This window comes from Tympanuchus pallidicinctus, unplaced genomic scaffold, assembly GCF_026119805.1.
Source record: "Tympanuchus pallidicinctus isolate F22 unplaced genomic scaffold, pur_lepc_1.0 scaffold16, whole genome shotgun sequence".
NCBI classification, from domain to species: Eukaryota; Metazoa; Chordata; class Aves; order Galliformes; family Phasianidae; genus Tympanuchus; species Tympanuchus pallidicinctus.
The window spans coordinates 11687709-11708119 of record NW_026294679.1 but is presented as its reverse complement, the minus strand read 5'-3'; the positions used below and the strand labels follow the sequence as shown (position 1 = coordinate 11708119).

General features: G+C 42.6%; 2 protein-coding genes across 6 annotated transcripts in view; one reads left to right on the top strand and one right to left on the bottom strand.

Annotated features, from left to right (window-relative positions):
- Positions 1–20411, bottom strand: part of ATP5MK (ATP synthase membrane subunit k) — a 426737-nt gene that overhangs the window by 132695 nt on the left and 273631 nt on the right. The gene's annotated exons all lie outside the window — the stretch shown is intronic.
- Positions 1–20411, top strand: part of NEURL1 (neuralized E3 ubiquitin protein ligase 1) — a 136447-nt gene that overhangs the window by 74935 nt on the left and 41101 nt on the right. For all 5 annotated transcript variants that reach the window (XM_052677864.1, XM_052677867.1, XM_052677868.1 and 2 more), the window contains 2 exons: positions 5001–5242; positions 9639–9960. In XM_052677864.1, coding sequence (XP_052533824.1) covers positions 5001–5242; positions 9639–9960 — 564 coding nt within the window. The remainder of the gene's footprint in view (positions 1–5000; positions 5243–9638; positions 9961–20411) is intronic.

The following is a 20411-nucleotide window of genomic DNA, read 5'->3' as shown; positions in this document are numbered from 1 at the left end:
CCTTTTTCAACCTCTGTACAAACTGCCACCCTCCTGACCCTTGCTAATACTCATAGCCTCTGTATCATCTTCAAGCACACCCTCAGAAAGCCTTGTATCTGGGCTGTAACCAAGGACGTACTGTTTAATGGGTTCTGCTGAGGTTGCTGAAAAAGTTCCACGCCCAGGTCATTGCCTGACACTCCTGCAGAGGAGTGCCTCCTGAGTGCCTCAGCATGAGGAGTGGCTAAACAGGATCACTGCTCCTCAATGAACTTGTATTGCAAATTATAGCTGGTTCTACGTTCTGTCCTTACCGCCACTTTTTTGTACTGCTTCTACTGGTTTTGTTTTTCCCAGTGGCATAAAAAATAAGCTTAATCACTTGGAATGTTTCTCAAATACTGACGACTCCCCATCATTCAGTTTTGAGAGATGGATCCATCGTGGATCATCTTGCTCTGGCTTTTGTTGCCTACTTTTCATAGTGGAGGGGCATCTCAGAGGTGTCTACAAAGCCACACTTGTCTACAAGTCTACTACTTCAGACACTGTTTTGCTTTTTTTGGTCTTAAAAAAAAAAAAAAAAAAAAAAAGAGAGAGAGAGAGAAGTATAACTCTAAGCCTTACCCGAGCTGGTATTATCTCCTTTCATGTACATGTTGTCTGTCTGCACCTGTCTCTTGTCTCCTAGTTTGCAGTTTAAGTGGAAAATCTTACACTATGTGCTAACCTACTCTTCTTGATACATCTCATCACTGCTAAAATAGCACAGATGAAAATAAGTTACGTTTTGGCTTTGACTTGTTTTGGAGTCTTGGATGGGAGTGCTAGATCTGACCTGCTGGCTCAGATCCACCTTGTAGATAAGTCCCTAATTCAGCAAAGTTTAACCCGAGATGCTCTATAATTTCAGGCTGCCTGGATTTAATCCTCATGAATTAACCCTGTGCATTTCTATCATTCTGTGCCCCAACCTCTCCAAAGCTGTAGTCCTTTTGCAAGGGCAAAGCTTTGTTTCCTGGTCATCTTGTAATGCTAAGATTAGTAGTTGACCATAGTGACAGCAATCTGATAGGGCCATTGTCACCACAACAGGCATAGGGAGAGTTGGTTGTAGCCTGGAGATAAGCGATTATTTATTCAAAAAAAGCAAACACATTTATAAAGGCACTTTGTTTTTGCATTAGAACTTATTTATGGTTCCTTCTCTCCTGTGCTAATGCCCACGATCAGGCTGCATGTGAAGAAAGCAAGGCTTGCAACCCCTTTCAGTTTCCCATGGTGTTAAGCTAATATTTATTTTTAGTAAACCATATCTTGAAACGTGCTTAGAAAAATGCATTTGCAAAGCCTAGCACTAGGAATTTGTTGTGGTTTTCTCCTTTTGAACTTTGTTAATAAATACGAAGAATCAGTGGAAGCAGCTACTCTGTTTCAATATCATAATTTTCTAAAACAGGGAACCACCTCAAAAAGCGGGCTGCGTTATGATTATTCATCTTGTACTTGATTGTTTTGTCTCCCTGTGCTGCTGGTAACCGTGTAGCTTTGGTTTTATTTCAGGGCTAAGACTTTCCTGCTGCACTGATGTTCCCAAATCCATCCTTTTAAATGCATGCGCATTAAGACTGGTGGGCAGATATAACACCTTTGTCATCCTCTTTGGATAATGTCAGGATTTTGGAACCCTATTCTCCTTTCACAGCTCTGTGTGCTCCTTTCCCCATCGCTGTCCTGCAGGACAGGCACAGCTCTGTTGCTCACCCCACACTTCCTCCCCAGGTGGACATGGCTTGGACGTTCCCACCTGTTTTGTATGTAAGTCCTTGGGCCCTGGTCTGAAGTCTTCTCTCTCACTCATTTCTGAATTCTGTTCATTTCACACGCTTAAAGAAGTTTATCTTAAATACTTTGCAGTTAGTTTTCAGTCTGAAATGAGTTTTGACATGATTCTGCTAAGTGCTTATCAAGAATTTTTCAACTGGAGAAAAATGTATTTCTAAAAAATGAACTCCAGTCATTCTTTTGCTGCATTTAAGAAATCCCAAGCCTTGAAGATTTTCATTTTGCAGAGCATGAATACTTGTGGTGAAAACCTGTAGCAGGCTTTGGGACACATTTTCTAAGCTGAGAACATCCAGTGCCCCAGTGCTGCCTTTTACAGAACAAATGAGTCTTCCTCAGGCCTTGAGATCCAGGAGCCCAGGAACATTTAGCACACATGGAGGGAGAACTGTGTCACCTCTGGGATAACATTCTGCTTTTTTAAACAGCCAGCAAAGAGCTCTTAGGATGCTGAAGGAAGAGTGAGTTGGACTGCTTCACACTGTGGCTTTCGTTACCAAAAGAAATGATACAAATGGCATCTGTTGTTGAGCATGAACTGGAAATGGCAGCCTATCCCATCTTTAAAACTAAGAGAGTGAGCAGATGCTGATCTTTGCGACCCTCAGCATGAAATCTGTATGGAGACCCATGGTCCTTCTCTAAGTTTGCAGCAGTTTGACACGAGGGCTGGTTTTCTGACATGAGTTTGGTCTTATGACTTTTGTCACAAGGTTCCAGTTGTTTGCGTGGCGCTGGCTTGTTGCTACAAGTCCCGTTTGTCAGCAGGAAGTATTTATGCCTGGCTCTTTTAGTACCCTGTTGTGGCATGGGAAACCTGCAGTGCCCTTGAATGTGCTTTCAGATTTCAACCTTCTTGTTTGTTTGCAAATTTTATTTGAAGCAATAACTTTGTCCTTTGTAAATGACTGATAAGTCAGCTTGTGGGAGACGAGGAGTCTGGTACAGACTTTTGGTTAATGCAGTTTCTCATGTTTTGTGTGAAGTCGGAAGGACTTGCATGGTTTGCCAACTACAGCTCCAGGTTTGTGATCTTCACTCAGTTCTTTATATAAATAAAAAAATCATTGAAGCGTACTGCAAGGGTCCTGGATGTACTGTACTGATATTGCTGGTAGAAAAAACTGAGGATATCAAAATGTGTAGTTAAATAAGTGAACTGGAGAAGGCCGTGGTCCAGGTCAAGTTCAGTTTGAACAAATACTTAAAGCTCGTGATTTATTCTGGCTTTAGCTGGCCAAGCAAGCACAGCGATGTATCACCAGACTGTGTTTCCAAAGTGACGGCTTCCTTGTCTGAGTCCAGTCTTATGTGTTTGTGTTGCAGTCTGAGGTTGTATGGTGTGTTCTCCTAATGGAGTGGCATACTGTCCTGAAGAACTGAGTGAAGACATCATATTTGGCCCGTTGCTTTCTATCTTCTCCAATAATTTCTGAGGTGAAAATAAAATGCAAATATTTGTTAGTTTAAAATGAAGCCGTTTTTTTCTTTTTTTAAGTTAAGACCTTTTCCAATCCTTGTCTGTCCATGTTCCTCATGTGGGAGTGTAAGAACATGTGGGTGCAGGTAGAAATCTCATCCCCATCCACATTTTCTACCTGAGAAAGCTCATCCCAAGGGGGGGATTCTTCTATTTCCATAGAGCATAGTTGCCCTGAGTTTCAGCTATATGTATGGGGAAGCACATCCTGCAGGCATTGACCTAGGGTGGTTTGACTCATTCTCACCCAGCAGGGCCACCTTGTCACAGCAAATAAGCATTCCACTAACATCTTTTCCATAGGGTCAGGCAGGACCCTAAGGCTCCATAGCATGACTCCAGCAGATGCTCTGGACATATGCAGTGCTGTTATCAGAGCCTGTTTTGGAAGTTGTGAGTGGTTTTCATCACTTCATTACAGTGTTTTGAAAGGGCATCACATCCTATAGAGAGATGCAGCAGTTGTTTGGCTGTGATTATAACTAACCAGTAAAATTAGAGCATAGAGGCAAGGAAGTTAAAATTTCTGTGCCTTTGTGCTGCACGAGTTCATTTTGGTATGTGGCTGCTAGAAACGCATTTGAGTTACAAAATTCAGATCTGGATGCACAGGTGACATGAATGTATATTTGCTATTAGCTTCTTGTGAGGAACAGGAGAATGAAAATTACTTATATTCCATGTAATCTTTAGCATAAAATCACTTCCACCTGGTTTATCTCTCATTTAAAGCATTGATGAGAGCTTTTAAAGGTAAAACCATTTGGCCTTCCTACTCTGTTTTGAAGGGGTAGAACAGGGAGACAGAAGAACAGGGGGATGACAGCAGAAAGCTAGAGTAGCTGGTGTGAAAGCTGAGTCAAAATGTTCTTATTGGAATCCATGTTCTGTTGGTACTTGTTGGGTGAGCCTGAATCATTACAACTTCATGTAGCTAGAGACTAACGCTGCCCCAAAGGCTGTGAGAAATAAAGTCCAGGCTTTGTATTTCTACCTCCCAAGAATTATATTAGAGTTGTAACCACTATTTTTATAGTAGCTGTAGAAAGACATAACTGTCAGCAATGAATTTGCATGAAGAATGGATATAATTAGTTTATGTAGCTTGTGCATTTGAAAAATAGAGTTTTAAAGCATACTGTTAGTCATGCAAAAGCAAACTGACGCATTGCTAAGGTCACATTTGCTTTTACTGCATCCCTAAGTCTATCCTGTAATAATTCATTATTTTGTTGGTACTCTTTCTAAATCTGAGCATCTCCTCCCAAACATATGTGCACAATGCAGTTTATTTGTGCACACAAGGAAAAGGAAGCAGATGACTTTTGTTTGGTATAATGATTGTTCGGTGCTTGAACTGCTGCAAATTCTCTGTTGAAAATAAACTCATGGGTCCTTCCATTCATGGACAAAGCTGCTGTTGTGACTGTGTTGGTTGTGCATTGACTCTTTGTATAGGGCATTGGTTAGGGAAAGATGTAATTTCCTCCTTGCTTGATTCCCTTGCTCCCTTTCTGCTTTTGTCACTGTGTCACAATGTGCAGATAAGGACCTACATGGCAAGTGGGATCTCAGCTGAGGTTCCCATCAGTAGAGGAGAAGGATTGTTGGTTGGTGAAGGAATCCAGGTGGGTTATTGCTGAGTGGTGCTCAAGAATGATTTGAAACCTTTGTTCTTTCATTCTACTTTCAGATTCCATAGGTGGCTCCTTCCCTCCCTCCTCCCACCGATGTCACCACAAGCAGAAGCACTGTCTCCCCATCCCCCAGTGTGGAGCTCTGTCCATCACCCCTCTGCTTTTCCACCCCCACACAAAGGGGTCCCAGATCATCATGGACACAACACAGAAGGCAGTGAAGCGCCAGGCTAGCTTCTGCAATGCCATTACCTTCAGCAACAGACCTATTGTTATTTACGAGCAAGTCAGGCTTAAGGTGAGTAATTGATACCTTCCCTTGTTGGCATGGTAGCTGCTGGGTATGTGTTGGAGTCTACCAGGTTTTGATGCTTGCAGCAGATCTTTATCTCATCCACAATAAAAGCAAAACAGTCAGATCTTGGCCTTTAAATGTCACCAATCTTTGTTGGTACTTCTGATTTGCTCTGTCACTACAGTTCAAGGAATCATAGAAACATTTAAGCTGGAAAGGCCACTAAGATCATCTCATCCAACCGTCAACCCATCACCAACATACTGCTAGACCATGTTCCTCAGTTCCACATGTACCCTTTACTTGAACACCTCCAGAGACAGTGACTCTACAACCTCCCTGGGAAGACTGTGCCGATACCTCCCCACTCTATCTGAGAATGACTTTTTTTGTAATATTCAACCTAAACTACCCCTGGCACAGCTTGAAGCCAATACCTGTTGGATGTTATCTGGGAGAAGAGGCCAATTCCCACCTCACTACAACCTCCTTTAAGATCATTGTGAAGAGCCATAATGTCCCCCTTGAGCCTCCTCTTCTTCAGACTAAACAAACCCAGTTCCCTTAGCCATTCCCCATAAAACCTGTGCTCCAGATCCTTCACTGCTTCGTTTCCTTCTCTGGACAAGCTCCAGGGCTTTGATGTCTTTCTTGTAGTGTGGAACCCAAAACTGAATGTAGTATTTGAGGTACAGTCTCACCAGTGCTGAGTAGAGTGTATGCATCTCTAGCCAACCAGGCTTTGCATGCATCATGCAAAGGAGCTTTAGTGGGCAGACTGAGGGAGGATGAGGAGTTAACTACTGTATTTGGTTTCACAATGAGAGCTTTTTTTCCTATAAACAAGGCAGCAGTGAGGGTGGTCTGGAGGTGAGAGTTAGCCTCTCCACAGCAAAGAGGTAAGAGGTGGAAAGGCAGATGAAAAGGACCTGGAAGTGAAAGAGCTCGGCATGGGTGATAAAAAGGGTTTGGCTGAAAGGAGCAGTAACTGCTGTAAGAATTGCTGTCTGAGAAAAGGATCTTTCTGACAGACTGCTGACTGCTTTATTGAGTCAGTCTACTGACAGCAGTAATGTCAGAAGAGAGAGCATTGCAGACATCATGCTTTTCTCACGTAGACTGATATCTCTGCCTTTTGTCTGTTGTAACCAAGAGGATGGAGCTATAGCCCTTCTGCTGCAGCTCACATGAAAAGTTCAGCTCCTCCACAAACTCTGGGAGCTGTTTCCCAGTGGAATTCCCCCTTCCCCATAGGAAATGAAGCATCTTTTAGGCACCCTAAGGAGCTTGGGGCCCTTTGCACTTCATCTAGAGATTTTTCCAATCTTTATGCCTTCCTACTTGCAGGGCTGTTTTGCATTCCTTGCTCATTCTGTGCCTTCCATTGGCACAATGTGGTTGATCGTCTTTGGCAGATTTAGCTTATAGCATACACAGAGAATCAACATGAGGATCTTTCATTTGAGCACAGTGAGTTTTCCAGGGCTTCTAGCTGCACGTAGCAACTGAGTCTGGATGATCCTGCTGTTGCCCATCACTGGAGACTCCAGTGTGCTGAGACCTATGGTAGCACATAAGTCTTCCCTGATAGCCAGAAGAGGGGAAAAAAGGGAGGAAGACATTTTCTTCTGAAAATGCAGGGAGATTGCAGAGATTTCAGGCTCATGCCTGAGGCAGAAAATCCCTCCTACAGGTTTGCTTCATCTTCTGTAGAGTTTTTACTGCTTCCAGTCAGGCTGGAAACCCAGCAGGGCTTGCTCACATTGCCTAATGGGATTTTTTCCACATTGGCTAGCAGTTTGGGCAAACAACCGCAATAAAAAAAAAATTAAAAAAAAAATTGGGAGGAGATGAAAGCAACATTTCATTTTTGAAAACATTATCAAAAGTTTGAGTGGGTTTAGTGGTTTAGGCAAGAGTTCTCTATTATTTCTTTCTCATTCTGAAACAATGTAAATATCTCAGGAAATTTGCACTTGTTTATCACTGTATATTTTAGGACTTCAGCTTGCATAACATATATGAAAAATATTCATGCAAATGTTCTGTGTCTGCACATGAGGTTTGTGAGCAGAGCTCCTGCTGCATCTATGGGAAGGTCTCATGGGAGCAGGAAACAGCAGGCTGAAGCAGAACTTGTTCCCTGGGGATGGATGGAAATGTAAAAATGCCTTTGTTTTCCTATGAAGTCCATCTCACAGTTACCTTGCTAACGTGTGCCTGTGGAGAACAGACTCTTACAGGTTTTGTTTCTTACCAACTGAAGACCAGCTATGAACCCAGTTGTTCAGGACTTATAAAATCCGAACTCCCTCCAGTAAACTAGAAGAAGGAGATCAGGAGAATGGATTCTGCATATTAAATATTGTCTCTGGGTTTTATTATGAGATTTTGTTGCAGCTTTGAGTATCCCATCAAACAACCAGAACTGTATAGGGTTCAGGAAGATTTCCTTTCTTCATTTCCAAGATATATGCCCCAGTATGGTTTCTTCTCTGTAACTCAGGGCACTGCTAGAGAGTAGGTTGACTTTTTCAGAAGTAACAAGGCAATAAAGAGTAGGAGCCTAGATCTGTAGGAACAGTCATAGCTTAGCAGTTTGGGTATGGAGTGCATCTTTTCCTCCCTTTCTGGTACCCAGGGGACTTCCCAAGTTTTTCTATTAGCAGTAGCTGCTGAAGAGAGAATTTGGTCCACCATTAACCATTGCCTTTTTTAGCAAAGCTCTGTATCCTATGTCCAGCTGTGTCTAATTCTTGGCGGGCTTTATACTGGATTTTAATTTGAATATTAGTTTGCTTGTGGTCAGATTGTATTGAGAACTGTTTATAGGTGTTGATTAATACATGGAAAGTGTGCAGCCTAGATTAGCATATGAATATTTACTTCATGCAGCCTCTGATTGCTGTAAAGCATTGGCAAGAGACTGTGAAAGAGTAAATTGTTCAAATAACAATGAGGCCATATTTATCTCAGCCCCAAAAGCTTTTAGGGCTTGCAGTAAATTTGCTACAATAAATAATGCTGGCTGCTTCTTGGAGTGCACGCATATTCCCTCTTTTGGCACACACATGCCTCATCCAACCCCTACCACTGGGGATGTGTGTGATACCATCCCAACCCCACCAGGGAGATAAAAGAGCATCCTGTGATTCCTGGAAGCTGAGGGAAGCTCTCGAATGTTTGATGCAGTCTCATGTAAACAGTTGAGGTGCTTGGCTGGGTTGAGGAGGGATAAAGAGCAGCACTTGCTTAACTGAGGAGCTGTTTGACGATTGATAACTCTTTTCTGAAGCCCTGAGGTATTTTCTCTGAGGTATTAATAAAGCAGAAATCTCTAGGCTTGTTGTGCTCATTGGGGCAGATATGCCTTGGAGAGGAACGCGTGAGGGAAAAATGCAATATTTACAAATGTTATTAGGAAAGAATTCAGAAATACAATCCCCAGGAGCATCATCTCCACATTGGGTTCTGCTGACACCATGGAGACCACCTGCTTCTGTAGGAAAATGGAGACCTTGTGCCAGGGGAGTGTTTTGGGTGTGTTTAGGGCCCAGTGCCCGCTTCCCTCTGTCCTCTTCAGACCAAGGTTCAGTTCAGTTGAGAAAAAGCCAGTGGTTCTGAAGGCACCTCTGATCTTTTTTCTGATCTCTTTGAAGGACAGAAGGGTGCGTATGAAATATGCAGATTCCCAGAATCTGTTAACAGATGCTCCTAATGCTTATTTGGGAAAGCACAACACAGCCAAAATTAGTAGATTTTAACCCCCAAAAAAGATAACATCTATCTTTGTGCCCTAGCTGTGTATTTAGTATGGTTAAATACTTTAAACTTTTCCACATGCAAGTTCTCTGCTGAAAGATATGTGATTTCATCCAGTCTGATAAGATGGAGAGGAGTAAGAGTGTCTCCATCTTAGCTGGGAAACCCAGAAAACCCTGTGGTGGTGGCTGAGATTCTGAAGCCAGTGCTTTTCCTTCAGGTCCTGAGAAATCCCATCATCCAGCCACTGTGGAGGAACAGCTCTGCTGCTGCAGATGCTGCCTCAGCTGAGATACAAGCTCTTATGGCCATTTTTTGGCACATTTTGCGAGAGGACTGTTCTTAGGGCAAAAGGAATTACCCTAGAAATAGAAGTTGAGTCATCATGCAGCTGTAATTACATTTCATCCCTCCCCATGGATTTAATGTGATTCTTTTTCTTATATGTGCATTGTATCCTAAGTATGCAGTCCTGATGTTTGCAGACGAGATAGTGTTTGGTGGGTAAAATGATTCCTAAAGCTGGTGGGCTCACTTGCATGGTGGCTTTTGGCATTTGCCGGCACAGATTCTGTGGTGTGTATAAACGCAGATGTCTGAGTGCCAGATGCTGTTAATGCTGCTGTTATCTTCACAGATCACCAAAAAGCAGTGTTGCTGGAGCGGTGCTCTTCGACTTGGGTTTACTTCCAAGGATCCTTCAAGGATTAACCCTGACACCCTGCCGAAGTACGCATGTCCTGACTTGGTTTCCCAAAGCGGCTTCTGGGCCAAGGCTCTGCCAGAAGAGTTTGCCAATGAGGGGAACATCATTGCCTTCTGGGTGGACAAGAAGGGACGGGTTTTCTACCGGGTGAATGACTCTGCTGCAATGCTCTTCTTCAGCGGAGTGAGGACGGCAGAGCCCCTCTGGGCTTTGATTGATGTCTATGGGCTCACCCGCGGGGTGCAGCTCCTAGGTGAGTGCTGCGTGAGCCGGGCTTGTGATGCTGAGCCGTCCCCCTACCCTTTCCACAGCATCTTGCCACCGTGGCCTGTATTAGTTTGAAACACAGCACTTTAAATACCATATTGGTGGGAGGTGGGAACAACCACTGCAGTGCATCACTAGAAGCCGTGTGTAAGTAAATTTCTGCTTGAAGGCATCGTGCTGGCTACACATTGTCCAAGCATTTTCTGGAGTGTGGCACATACCTTGTAAAACCTTTCTTTATATTTGGCTTACTTTCCCCATGCCAAAGTGGGGAAATGAATTATACGTTTTAGGGATGATTTCTGCCTGGATGACAGTGTTGTGATTCTCTGTCTGGGTTAGTGAACAGATTTTAAATATGGATCTCATCCAGATTACTAAAAGAAGCTGTGGCTGGTTTTGCCAAGGTGTTGCTTTGACAGAGGAGTTAAATTCATGCTCTGGAGCCCAAGGATTGGAAATGCAGATGGAGCTGGAGGACGGGGATTGTTGAATGCCTGTCTTCTGCCATAATCAGCTAAAATACAGGTTGTTTGCACTCCTGAGGACTCAGGCTTGCCCCAGAAGTGTGGTCTTGGCAAAGTTTGGGATCTTTGTGTTTTTCTATCTTAAACAAGCCACGTTTTGACAGTTTTGCCTCCTTTCTGTACAGTTCTGCCTCCTTTTTGTTGCACTAAGAAATACAGCAGGTCTGCCTGTAGTGACCTATGTTGCATGGAAGAGGTATGCGGGTTCAGGATATGAAGAAATAGAACTAACCTCTTCTTGCTGCAAAATCAGCTGGCCCAAGATTGCACAAGGCAGAGGAATTAAGGGATTTCTCGGCAGCTTTTTACTTTCTTTTAGGAGTAGAAAGATTTATCTTTTGTTGTGAATCAGGTTGAGTCACAGCCACTGGGCAACCATTCTTAGACCGAGAAGGTGATATTTGAATTGAGCTCTGGAATTTGGGTAAATGTCACAGTAAGGACTCAGTGAGGATCTTACAAATGACTCAAAGCTCTCTGTACTGCTCTTGTGAGATTTGGCACCTTGGGACTCTTCTGCCTGATTAATGAGGGCCCATAACTCTGGATTATGTGTTTCCTTTCAAAACACCCGAGAAATGGTTTCGTCTCCGTCATCCACCCCTGCACTGTCCTAGCTTCTTCCATATCCCTTTTCACAAGGGAAATGTAACTCTTGCCAGCCACTGATTTGCCTCTAATTTACCAGGCTCCAAACTCTCACTGCAGCACTGGTGGGTATAAACTCTCTGAATGAAGCAGGCAGCTTCTGAGTTTACACAGTTGGCGTGGAGCTCAGATACATATTTATAGCATGTTCCAGCAGCCTTCAGCAGGCTTTAATACTAGCAACTGTGCTGAAACATCTTAGGCTTGAGTCCTCTTTATCTCTATTCATTATTACACAGCACTAAAAATCAGAGTGCTGAAAGCCTTGGCTCTGTCGCCTCTGGATCATATAGGCATACCCACAGCAAAGCTCTGCGTGTGTGTCAGTGTTGTAGACCACACATATAGTATTGGACAACTTGCCAAAAACTCCTGGGACTTGACAAATGGATTTCATAGCTTAGCTATGAACATATGGTCACATTCAGCCCAGCACGGCATGCAGGGCATCTGATGGAGGCTGGGAATGCTAGAGTGGTATGTTCAACAGAAGAGTCTAGCATTTCAGATTTCAGTTCAGAGATTTATTTCCCCCACCCTTGATGTGTTCCTTGCTCTTGAACCTAGCAGTTTTCCCAAAGGTCGTAGTGTTGCTGTGTCAAATTGCATGCACTGCTTCCATCTGATTTTATGTGTGCTTCACCCAGGAATCTGACTAAAAGTTTTACCATTTGTGGTCGGTTGTCTTTCTGTTCATTGCAGAATTATTCCCTCCCTGCTCCCAGTATGTAACTTATTTTCCAAAATCAAGCTTGTCCTGGGGAAAGATGTGCAGCAGTCAGTGCTGTGTCACTGCAAAATCCCAAACTGTGGGGAAAGCTGTGTGCATTTATACCCCCACAAGTCAACTTCCAAACTTAGCGTTTTTCTTATCTGCATTACAGTAGCAGTCCCAGCCACAACTGGGGACCCAATAGAGCAATGGCCAAGTCCAGTGAGACTGTTCCTTTCTTAGAGATTTACAGGCAGAATTAAGCTTTACATTTCGCTTCCATCCCTGCTGCTAATTGCACATTGAATTACTGCTGTAATTGGCACAGGCACATGTGGCTGTGGGTGTCCCTGGGCTTGAATGCCCCTGCTGTAGGCACAGAAGCAGAGTCCTACGAACAGCTTCTTTAACTGCTTGATTTTGTTCTGAAAAAGGTAAAAATGACTTGTATGTTCCACTGCATCTCGATCTAAGGGAGTTTAGAATATTGAATATGGATTGTGTCTTGGCTGTCACTGCTGGAGTGAGTGTAAATGGGAGACCAATTTAATCCCCATTGCAGATAGCTTCAGAAATAAGGTTCACTATTCCCAACCAGTCATGGTTGGGAACCTGTTCCTTCCTGTCACAACCTCTATACACATTATACAGAGGAAAGGTCTTAAATTCACCCAGAAAGCTCATGCTGCTATGACCTCAAGGTCTCAAGGGCTCACGTAGGAGAGGAGGTTACAATGAGGTGCATGGACGATTGGTATTTTAGAGCATAGGTTTCGGCACAGATGCAGGCTTAAGTGACCTGTAAACATACCCTTATACAGCGACTCTCCTGCTGACATGCCCAACTTGCAGGCAGGATTGTTTACAGCTCTGCTTCCCTTTTTGGGCAGCTAGTTTTGCACAAGTGCACTTTTACATTCCAGAATAATTTAAAGTAAAATTTAGTAGAATTGTGCCTTAGCCATATGCTATCACTTCAGCATACACATATGCTCTTTCACTCTTTAAAATAGAATCTGAGAAAAATGGAATATAAGCAGTCTACTGCCCTGCTGCAATAATAAAGCATAAAAAGGAGAAGGAAGGGACTAGCTGTTTAACTCTTGAGTCTTCAGTCTTGGAAGAAGGATGGTAGCTCATAGGAACCAAGTGGTGTTGACTCACATTGGTCTGCTTCTTCCAGACAGTTGGCTAGTAGGGAGCTGCCAGGTGGTTTTCCTCTTTGTCCCATTCATCAACAATATAGTCAGCAACTAGAAACTTTTCCTGTTTATTATTTCCTTCATACTCGTCTCCCATCCATATTTTCAGTATTTCTAAGTTGTCTCAGTCTTTTATCAACAACAGCTTGGAAAACTAAAGATTATTTTATTCAGATTGGCATGCTGAAAGGCACCTGTTGAAAGCAAAGCTTCACCACCTCTGGTAAATATAAAATATGTAAAAAAAACTCACAAGACCTTGCAAACCAGAAAGATTTTAAATGCACATCTTTTCCTGAAGTAGAAAGAGTATGAATATATCTTCAATCACAAATATGTACTCTGATCCTGCTAGAATTAACAGTCAATGCTGCCTATTACATTAAAAAGTGAAGAAAGCTTGTCTTTCTCAAGATGCCCTTCCCAGCTTCTTACTACTTTGTGTTTGCTAAGAATCAAAAGTCAAAATGTTGAACCATTTATAGATGGATATTTACCCATCTTGGGACTCAAGCTAGTGCACAGTTGGCAAGGAAATGGCACGTTTTGTTGGGGAAAGAAGGAAGCATGTTTTTCTTTCTTTACCTGTGTCACTTCTTAGGTGAATTGAATCTCTAGCTCCAAGGCACCTTTAGAAGAAACATTAAGTAAGCCTCAAATGAGGTGGATTTATGAGCAAATTTCAGGTGTGAATGGTACAAGACTGATGCTAAACCTGATTTATCGCATGCATCTGTAATTTTGCCATGTGGTTATTGCTGTTTTATTTTCCGTGTGCAAAAACTTACTTTCCATTACCTATGGGAATCCATTTCTTTTGCTGCTGTGACACATGCAAATGAACACGCTGATGTGCTGAGAGTGGCTCTCACGAAAGGAAATTGGATAATCAAATATGACTGCATTGTATTTTTACAGTGCATTGTTGAAAGTGGAAGCTATAAACTATCTGCCCTCTCTGTGGAAGTCTGTGACTAGCTCATGGAAAGGAATGATATGCTTTTAAACAGAGTTCTACTTAATGAAGGCAAGATATACACAACCTGCAAACAGTCAGTTGTCATTGTTTTTCTGCATCTCTGTAGGAGAGAGAGGATTTAAATTGCTCGTAAAGTTTTATTGTCTGTAGCTCTTGTCTCTATGGCAGCTGCAAGAAGCTCTCTGACATGGCTAGAAATGTGAAAACAGACCAATAAATAACTCATCTCGTGCCATTTTAATCAATCCCTGCTTTGACTTAGAATCTCTGGAGGGATGTATTTTTCCAGATGTGATAGGTACCCAAAAGTTAGCTTGCGGCCCTGAGTTGTCTGTCTTGCTGATGCTGATTAGGCTGCTGGGGTGGCCCTTCCAAACAAACCCATCTCAGCTGTTTCAATGCAGTGCCCTTTGCTGGGGCAGCCTCTGAGAGATCGGCCCTTCAGTCTTGACTGAAGGTCACGATAGGGTGTTGGATTAGGAAACTGCGAGGGGTGTGTTCCATCTGTTGCTCACAGGGGTGCCTTTGCTTTCTCCTGATCTTATCTCTCTTCCTTATCAGGACAGCTCGAGGAGCTGAGGTGTTCCTTAAGAGAACAGAAAGGACAAAATCTGGCACATAAGGGGCTACTGGCAATAGGTACATGACCACAAACTGTATCCATGTTGGCGTCAGGAGAACATGCAAGAGAACCTGGGTAGAAATAAACTGGAGAGCCTGGCTATTGCTGTCAAGGTTGAGAGAAATGAAGGCAGTAACAAGGCAGAAGGATCAGTGGAAAATAAATTCTGTACTTTGTCAAGTTCCTTTAGTTCTAGTAAGCTGAAGTATTGTTCCTAACACAGGTGAGAAAGGCAATAAAGTATTTTCCACGTTACCCATAAAAGCACAAGGAACTGTGAAATCTCTGACAACTCTAACTGGTGTTTACACAATGGGTATGTGGATGCTGTAGTTGTACTGACAGTGCATAAATATTAAACATAACATCTTCACATTAAATATCTGTTCTCATGATTGATTTGGCTGCTGCTTTAAGGAGGAAAATATTCAGCTTTTCACTAAGAAGTTTATCTTTCCTTTGCTAAGTGCTATTTCTTAGTGTAAGTATAGGAGCTGCAGTCTGGAAACAGCAATTCCAATTAAAAGTGCTTTGAACTTATCTTACCCCCACCAAAGGTATAAACTCCTGGAATAATTGAATATATACTAAATTTACCACTTGGGCTCTTGTTAGTTGCAGTAGTTTCCAGTGTGGGCAAGGCCCTGGAGAGTAAGAACATGCTGCAAATGGTGTTCTCTTGGGAAAGCCCCAAAGAATTACTTACGTTTGCTGAGGTTTTGGTATTTTGATTTAAATCATTAGGGTCAGATATGCTGTTATTTTCTTTACAAAATACGTTCTCCCAATTGGTACTTATGCGGCATATAATTGCGTTTGCCTTGTTTTGTCTAATGTGGTTTCTTTTATAGTTGTTTAAGCAATAGAAGTCTTCAAAAAGAAAGGCAGAAAACGCACAGGTACAAGGAATTAATCTCTTCAGATTTATTAATATCTGTCTCAACAATACTCAGCAAAATAGTTTAAACACAACATACTTCATCTTTTAAAGCTGAAAGCTGACTTCTCTTTGTTTATAAAGCTGTAGCTTGACAGAGTCAGTGTGCATTTACTCCAGTGAAGACGGCTGAAGCTGGAAGTGAGTTACAGATTTAAGCTGAGTAGATGATCTGGTAGAAGAATATCAATTTATTGTGCTAATCTTGCAATTCCAGCTGTTCCAGTTGTAGAGACCCTTTCCCCTAAGGCCTTATGACAGATGATGGCTAAACATTGCAGATAGGATAAAACTAGACACTGTCTCTGTACAGTATGTATTCACTGGCATGAGGTAGCACTTTGCCATTTCAGTAATTAATTGGCATCACAGCCTCTGATTATGCAATCCATGCAGAGGATGTAACTGTTATCCCTCAAGGTGCCTAGATTATTAAAGAAGTTTGTCACCTTCAATGAAATTAAATTACCTTTTCCATCTGTATCAGCAGCAGAGCTAAAAATGAGATTGTATCATACTCTGAAGTCTCCATTTGTTCTATTACTTGTATAAGCAGAAGTGTTGCTGGGCTCAGTCAGGAAGGCCCTTACCTATAGCACTATTCCTGCTGTGCTTTACTGGTCTGAGCTTGCAGCTAACCTGTGGGGCTGCTCTGGTTTTACAGTGAGTGGAACCTCACCCTGGCTCTCTGTGTAGTCACCACTTTTCTTTGGCCAAACACCAAGCAACAGAAGCTCTTCCAGACCCTGCCTGTCCTGTCTTGAAGAAAAAAAGCAGTTTTGGCTGAAGGAATCTTTGCTGATCCAGGTCTACTTCCAAGTACCCTTGTCAGGAGAAGAGACCCTGTGGGAGGTCTAATGAGTATAACTGGTCACAAGTGGATGAAGGATGGCAAAAATGCAAGTAGTGGTATCTAGTTGTGTAGAGCCAGATTTTCCATTAGTAGCTTGGATCAGCACTCACTGTTGTCAAGGGTAAACTGCCCCGATACTGCTAATTCATGGTGCTTTCTTTCATCAGAAAGTTATTGTCCACCATGAGCGTATGCTTGATGCCCACTACAAGTAGTCGGCCTGTGGCACTGTCTCACAGTAAATCGTGAGGGCTTCACCAAAATCTTTCAAAGGAAATTCCCATCCTATTTGTTCCTATTTGATTTTGAATCGGTACTTTTTTAGTCTGTAGCTAAGAATTCAAGTCTGATTAATCAGATTGTTGGCCACTGCATCAAATCTTGTATCGTTGGCTGATGCTGGTGAGTGTAGGAAGATGAAGATCTCTTGTGATGCATCTGGCCACTGGTGGAACCCTTCACAGGCAATTAATTCTCTTCAGGAAAAAAATAAATGTTTAATTGCTCAATCTTCTTTTAAGAGGATAAAGACCACTCCAGGGAAAAAGCCTTTAGAATCCAGTAATCCTATTGGTATGCTGGTGCCATGCCAATAAATATCCATGTGTCTTGCATGAAAAGAACCAAATCTTGAAATCTTGAATGCAGGGCATCCTCCCTTTCTCTGCACACCTCAGTCCAGAGGACTCCAGCATCTTAGAGCCTTGTAAATGTTTGCATGATCTGGAAATGCTGATGGCTCAATCAATACTTTTCTGCATTACCTCATTTTGCTATGGGGTTTCCCTGGTTATTCTTTGCTCTCTTTGGTGTCTGTAGGGAGCAGCCACGGCCTTCCTGTGCCAGCTGACCACTCTGCTGTCCCAGCGTTGCTTGAGTGAAAGCATATTTTTGACCAGAGCACCTGTCCTGTTGGTTTCTATTCCTCTTTGTAGACCTGTTTGGTTTTAACTGGATCTGACTAGTGACTCTATACACTGGAGTATGCTCCTGTCTTCAATGAGCCTTGATGCTGCCTGCACTTGTCAAAACACTTTTTATTGCTCCATTCCTAGCACGAATAAGTCTGCAGGTCTTGACTGTAATGCTGTTTGGCCAGGTGGAAGGAAATTGGCCTCATGCTGAAGGTCAGTGCTGAAAACAGGTGGAAAGAAAGCTGAACTGACTGAGAATTTCACTGTGGAGCTACAGGGACAGGCAATTTCAGCTCAGCTTTATTGGCTCACTCAAGAGAAATACGTAAATTATTTGTTCATAGGCCACAATTGCTGTCACGATTACTCATGCTATAATTTCTAGTGCTTTGGTTTAGGATGTGGAGCTGAAATAAGTGTTCCATAGGAAAGAGATGAACTACAGAGAGTCTAAATAATGATCTGATGGTGAGGCAGAGTGCTCTTTGAGGCAGGGCAATAGATGCAAGTTGGTGGAGGAGAAATTCAAGTGGGAAGTAAAATACCAGATTTTAAAGGTATATAGTTCCCAACTATATAGATCACACATTCTCATTTGGTGAGAAGACTGCATAGGCTGCAAAGCCTGAATCCGACCCCCTCTTTACACACATGTGGCTGTGTCCAGTGTGCCAGAAATCAGGTTTATGGCTGGGTAAGTCTGTTAATTCACATTCCTAAAGATAGCTATGTGCTTAAGTGCCCTGCTGGATCTTTTTCTTTACCATCTGCTTGTTATTGTGTTCTGTGCAGGGTTTGCTAGGTCAAAACCAGTGGTCTGTGGTTAATCAGTAATCAATGGCAATGCAGAGGGATCAGGCTCTGTGCTTAATGGTTTTTCTGGCCTGAGTGGCAAAGACTCAAGAGGAGAAAGGTGAGTGTGAGTAGGGGAGGCTGGGATGTGCTGCAGAAGCTGGAGTGAAAGTGGGGAGATTGCCTCCCAGCAATGCTAGTTTGCTGTGGAAAACCTGGCTGGTTTCAGTGCAGGAGGGTTTATATGGGATCCAGAGGCATGAGGTGGGCAAGAATATGCAAGCTTGGAAACAGGGGGACATACTGGCTGAAAACAGTGAAAGAACAAGTTTAGCAAAGCAGGTTTGCTTGTATTGACAGGGAAGGGAAGAACAACTCCATGACCGAGATATCATCTTGCCTGGCTTTTTCACTGGTGCAAAGTTATATATATAAGTTGCTGTCTTGCTTTGAATTCATGATGGTAATTTATGACACAAAGGCTTTGTTGTTTTTTTAATTTCTCTTCCCTCTGTTTGGACAGTACCTTGATGTTGTTTGTTCTGAGGTGCTAGGAGTCTTTGCGCTGCTTTGCTTGGGTCGCTTTGGATGCCTGGTGTGTTCCTTGCAGATAAATCAGCTCTTCTAGCATGCCAACTATGTACTACTGATGGTCTTCATAAAAAGGGGTCACTAAGAGAGAGGAGAAGAACAACCCTTGGTGAAATATGAGTCAGATATTTCTTACATTCCAAATTAGATTTGTGTATTTCTGTTCTTCTCTTGATAATACCTATTTCTCTTTGTGCTTTTATCATATAGTTAACTTATTTTTGAAGTCTTCTGCTAATGATGAACATAGAGAGATCTGTCAAGGTGCACAGGATCTATGAGGAAGGAGTAGATATACTCTTCACCAGTGGCTTGCAATGGGTATTTCACTCTAAAGCCGTGTCTGTGAAGTTTGCTGCCAGATAAATTCCCATCCTTCAAGCTGCACTTTAAAGTCTAATCTTCCACTTAGTAGCATCTTTACAGCACTTACTTGAGATGTATATTGAGTGCAGTGTTTTGTCTGTCCATTGTAACTAAACCCTCTGCAGCAATTAATGTAAATTAGTTGCAAGCATGGATTTAGAAAGGACTGGTTGTGCCTACCAGCATCATTTCTTTTGACAGGCATTTGGAGCTCAAGTAGATTGACCTGGTGTGGGTAGATTCAGAGTGGGCTCAGCTGACAAGATTTGATTGACTCAAAAGCTTTGCTGACAACCACAGAGGTGAGGGAAGAAAAAGCCTATCCCATCTATGAGAATGGCACAAGGGTAAATGATGCCACTGGACAAACCTAGACAGTGATCTCTGATGAACAAACCCAGGCAGTGATATCTGCCTGGCTTTAACAGAAGAATGAAAACCAGTGGTGAACAACAGCAACTCCTCAAAGTGTCTCAACTTCACCACCCCTGACAATTTTTGTCTCAGTTCTTATGACATAGGAGTTGTCTGGGGTATACCCACAGCCTGCAGTTCCAGATGTTCACAGCCACTGCTTCCTTCTCAGGATGTTCCTGTCGGTGGCTGTTTGACCAAGCTATTATTTTATGGTATATGTATTTCCTTTTTATCTGTTCTCACTGTCAGTCTCTCCAGCCCAATAATCATGTTTTCTTCTTTACCACAGCCTCCATATCCTGCTGTCATTCTAAAAATGCTTCTGTGATGTTAAATCTTTTCCAGTTACATGATGAGAATTAATTCATTCTGACACAGCCATGGAAATCTGATTCAATCCCTTTTTTTTGGTATCTCAGTCACAGTCCTTGATCGCAAATCAGCATGAGTCAGAATTTCCCAGGTTATTATTTCCTGAGAAAGGCTGATTGCAAGCCTGTCTCCTTATTTAATATCCTTTTTCTGACTTCTGTAGAGATGAATTGTTGAAGGTGCATGATTTTGTTTTGAGAGACCTGCCTGTTCTGACATACAGAACCACAGGTTAAAAATAAAAGGGGGTTGGGGGGAGGAGGAGGAGGAGGAGGGTGATGCAAAAGAATATCCCTGACCTGTTTTAGTGTTGCTGTTCCCCATCATCAGGTAGTTGTGTCCGCACTTGCTTACCAGCATGAAGATAAACACAGACACCAGCAGGATTTATTTCTCCAGAGACTTAAAAGTCGTTGATTACTACTGGGAAGGAAACATAGAGTTCTTTATCAGCTCTTGCCAGAACATGAAAATGATGGGTTTTCAAAGCAGCTGTATTGTGCTG